Source organism: Galeopterus variegatus, unplaced genomic scaffold (genome assembly GCF_000696425.1).
Source record: "Galeopterus variegatus unplaced genomic scaffold, G_variegatus-3.0.2 Scaffold43056, whole genome shotgun sequence".
Lineage (NCBI taxonomy): Eukaryota > Metazoa > Chordata > Mammalia > Dermoptera > Cynocephalidae > Galeopterus > Galeopterus variegatus.
In genome coordinates, this window is record NW_007769167.1 from 1 (window position 1) to 4,409 (window position 4,409).

Below are 4,409 nucleotides of genomic sequence, written 5' to 3' on the forward strand. Positions count from 1 at the left end.
GGGGTTGTTGGAGCTGCAAAGGGCATGGGGAGAGAGGAATCTCTGAGAGCTCAGTGACCGTGGGCCTGGGTGGGTGAATCCTGAGCCCCCTTCAGGTGGGCTGACCGGTGGCTGTGGCATGGGGTCTGGAGCTCAGCGCGGGGTGTGGAGTGCAGAAGAGAGATTTGGGAGCCACGCTGTGCAGGTGGTGGTGACGACAGCCTGTGGAGAGCTGAGGAGTGGGGGGTCAGGGTAGTGTCCCTTGTGGAGGCCAGGAGCAAGGGGAGAGTGTGGGAGGGGAGGAGGACCAGGAATGTTAGGGTCACGGACAGCAAGGAAGCAGAGTGTTTTATGGCCCTGCCTGCAAGAGGGTGGCGGGAGGTTGCGCCTGCCCTCCTGACCTCTGTGCAGCAGGCCCCTTCAGCCTGCGGATTCTCTGTTCTGTTGCCTTCGCCGAAGGCCTCTGTTATTCCTGACTCAGTAACTGAGGGGGTGGCTGGCTCTGGGGAGGCCAACCGCTCCTGTATGTTAGTGAAAGCTCCTTTCTCATTTCAGGCGGACTCTCCAGGGCCTGCAGCCAGATCTGATCCTAGAGGAGGAGACGGCATCCCTCCCAGGAGACCTGGAGAGTCTGAACAGAGGCTTCAATCGCCTCCTTGTTATGTATCAGAACAAGAGGGAGCAGTTTGAAAAAATAAGCAGTGCAGATCCTTCAGGTGAGGAGGGGGGACTCAGCCCGCACTGCCATGGCCACGGGCACGCCACGGCCCCCCCCTCCCGCTCCTCCTGCACCTCCAGGCCTCCGGGTCCAGGAGCAGCTCACTCCCCGCTCCTCTGCCCACAGGAGCCTTCCGCGTCCTGTCCGCAGCCCGTGAGCGGTCGGCCCAGGCTGCTCGGCAGGTCTCCGACAGCTCCCGCTTGCTGCTTCAGCTCAGGGACAGCCGGAGAGAGGCAGAGGGGCTGGAGAGGCAGGCAGGGGGCGCAGAAGGAGCCAGCGGCCCCCAGCTCGCGGCTCTGAGGCTGGAGATGGCTTCCTTGCCTGACCTGACACCCACCATCAACAAGGTGACTCGTGGCATGGGAGCCCCCCTCCGGGAGCCCCTGTCCCAGCTTGTCACAGACCAAGTGCTGCCACCCGGTGCCCATTAGGACAAACCTGCCCCAGTGAGAGTCTGCCCCTCTCCACCACCCATCCCGACCCTGTGCCCCTTACCGTGTGCTCAGCAGTTGCCAAGGAAACAAGTTTCTGGTGCCTGGTTGTCATGGAGATGCCTGGTTGCTTGCTGGGTGTGGGATGGGAGTGGTTGTTGAGGAGCCTGGGGTAGCCTCTCTGACACCCCCATCTCTCCACAGCTCTGTGGTGGCTCCCGGCAGACGGCCTGTACCCCAGGAGCGTGCCCTGGTGAGCTGTGTCCCCAAGACAACAGGACAGCCTGTGGCTCCCACTGCAGGGGCATCCTCCCTAGGGCTGGTGGGTCCTTCCAGACGGCGGGGCAGGTGGCTGAGCAGCTGCGGGGCTTCAACTCCCAGCTCCAGCAGACCAGGCAGATGGTAGGTGTGGGGGAGGTGGGGTGAGCACAGGGAGGGGGGAGGTGGACAGAAAGGAGCCCCCAGGCCACTCAGAGTTCCCACTTCATGGCCAGTCATGTTAGGTGACTTGCTCAGCGACCCACAGCAAGTTTGAGATAGAGTTTGCAGACAATGTTTTGGGCTATTTTTTTTTTTTTACACAACATCCACATCATTTCTTCTGGGGCCAAACCAGGTTGGTTACAAATGTCTCCTAGGTAGGTCTTGGGTAGAGTATAACCCACAGAATCCTTGGAGGCTGCCGAGAGGGTCCCTCGGGCATAAGGCCCTTCTGACCTCTGGTGTGTATCAACAGATCAGGGCAGCCGAGGAAGCTGCCTTGCAGGTGCAGTCAGATGCCCAGCGCCTGGAGACCCAGGTGAGCACCAGCCGCTCACAGATGGAGGAAGACGTCAGACGCACGCGGCTCCTCATCCAGCAGGTCCGCGACTTCCTCACAGGTGAGCCTCAGCTGACGTTCTGACTCCTGCCTGATCCTCAGTCCCACGTCCGGTTCATCAGCCTGTGCCCCTCCCTCATCCCCAGGTCTGCTGCCACCCTGGTCCAGGCCCCCGCCCTCTTGCAGGCCATCGCCAGGGCTTTCTTGTTGCTCTCCTGCCTCTGCACCTGCTCCCTTGTGGTCCATTCTCCACAGAACAGCCTGAAACATCCTTCTAAAATGTACAGATCGGATTACATCTCACTCTTGCTTAATATCCTTCAAGGGCTTCACCTTGTTCTTGGAATAAACTCCCAGCTCCTATCACGGCCTACAAAGTCTGTCCTCTGTCCTTGCTTCCGATGTGGCCTTGTGCCCTTCTCCCCTGAGCCCACTGGCCATCCTGGAATACGTCAGGCTCTTACCCGGAATGCTCTTTCCAAGGCTGCCGCTGCTTGTCCTCCAGGTCGTCTCCCCAGTGAGGCCTTTCCCAACCACCCTGTCTGTGGTCCCCCCACCCTCTCCCATTCCCCTTCGGCATCTTCCCTTCACTGCACTGCTCTGCCTCTGTGGTTACTGAATTCGTTTGTCTGCAAGTGGATTATTTGCCTCCCCACTAGACTGTAAACTCCAAGAGGGCAGGGAGGGTTGCCTGTCTTGTTCACTGCTTTATCACTAGCACCTAATGTAAGGCCAGACCCAGAAAGGCATTCAGCGTTGGTGGAATAAGTACATGGGCCGGACCCCCTCCCTTGCTGCCCTGGGGAGCGAGAAGGGGCCGAGCAATGGGAAGACCCCCGGGCAGAGCTCAGGCAAGTCGTGCGGCTTTGGGCAGGTTGCTTTCGTCTTTGCAGCATCTTTCACTTCTGCCAGCGAGGATAGTAGTATTTCACAAGTTTATTCTGAGGATCGAATAATTGATGCAAAATGTGTTTTGAAAAATTAAAGGTGCCTCAGGAATGAGAGTTGATATTATTAGGTTTCTGGTTCCTGCCAGGGAATTTGCTTGGCGGGGAGCCCAGTTCATATGAGCTGCGGGCTTGGTGTAACCACCACGGCTCTTCCTGCTACTATTACAGTGCTTTTTCCCCAAATAGGCCAAAGCCCCTCCTGAGTGCGGATGGCAGGTCAAAGGGGGGCAGGAAGGTCCCATGACTTGCTTAAGGCCATGAGACTCACACTTGGGGACAGTGTTATCTGGGGACGCAGGGAGATGGAGCCTAGCAAATGTGGATGAAGGGGCAGGCTGAGGTTTGGGGCTCAGACTCATGGATAAGGGAGTCTTGCCCCGAGTTAAGCCCAGTGAGGCTGAATGGCCGGTCATCCTGCATTAACTTTGGCCAGGGCCTTGGCCTCAGGGCTGGAAGGTGGGTTGAAATTCTCTCCTTCTGAGTGCAGTCGAGGCTCGTGTGAACGGGTGGGGAGCTGCCAGGCCCCTTTTGTCCTCAGCTATACGTGTGTCTCAGGTGAAGTCCTATGTTGGGTCCAGGGGTAGAGGAAGGAGCAGGGCCTGAAAGAGGCCTGGCCCCAGGGAGGGCCCTGGGGAAATTCTCACAGTCTCCACAGCAGTGGGTCCTAGCCTCCAGAGCCCTGGTGCGGGAGGTGCTGGGTGCCAGCTGCAACCCTGTTGGCAGCCAGGCTCACAGCACAGAGGGGAGAGTGGAGGTCTATGGAAAAAGGAAGAAACGGTGCCTTTCCCAGTTCTTCAAATGGAATTGACGAAATTAATAGTGAAGGTTCACTAAGTTCTTACTAAGTGCCAGGCACTACTCTAAATGCTTTTCAGGTACTACGTTATTTAATTCTGATTACATGATAAGTACTATTATTACTTTCACTTTGCACATAGGGAATCTAGGCACAGAGAGGTTAAGTAACCTGCTTAAGAGCATTTTGCTTGGACGTGGTGCAGGAAGGATTCAAGCCCAATGATCTGTCTGTCATTCACGCTCTGCACTATTGCACTGTGGGATGGACACACAGACACAGACACACACACACACACACACAGACACAAACACACAGACACAGACACACACACACACACAGACACACACACACACACACACACACGCTCTCTTGCCTCCTTGCCTTTACTAATATTTTTCCTCTCTCTGGATTGCCTCCCGTTCCCCACTCTCCTGACCTGGGAAACTCCTCCTCACCCTCTAAGGATCCTCGTGCACATGCCACCTCCAGGAAGCCCCCCCTGGGCTCATCAGACAGGGTCCAATGCCCCCGATGGCACCATGCTTCTCCTAGTCACTCAGCATTGTGCTTCCTTATTTATGGGCCTGTCTCTCCCACTAGATTTCGAGCTCTAAAGGTCAGAGACCTAGTCTGATTTGATTTGTGAACTCCTCATGCTATTGTTCAAAGCAGTAGATATTTACTGAGCCCACCCTGAGACTCAGAAGGCCAT

At 56.7% G+C, this 4,409-nt stretch overlaps 1 protein-coding gene across 1 annotated transcript; it reads left to right on the forward strand.

Moving 5' to 3' along the window:
• Positions 1-534: 534 nt before the first annotated feature.
• Positions 535-2,009, forward strand: LOC103584074 (laminin subunit beta-3-like; the record flags this gene model as incomplete). The annotated part of the gene is made up of 4 exons (XM_008565196.1): positions 535-695; positions 824-1,044; positions 1,333-1,530; positions 1,865-2,009. Coding segments are annotated over 4 exons (725 nt in total), but the record flags the coding sequence as incomplete, so codon positions are not given.
• Between the last annotated feature and the right edge of the window lie 2,400 nt (positions 2,010-4,409).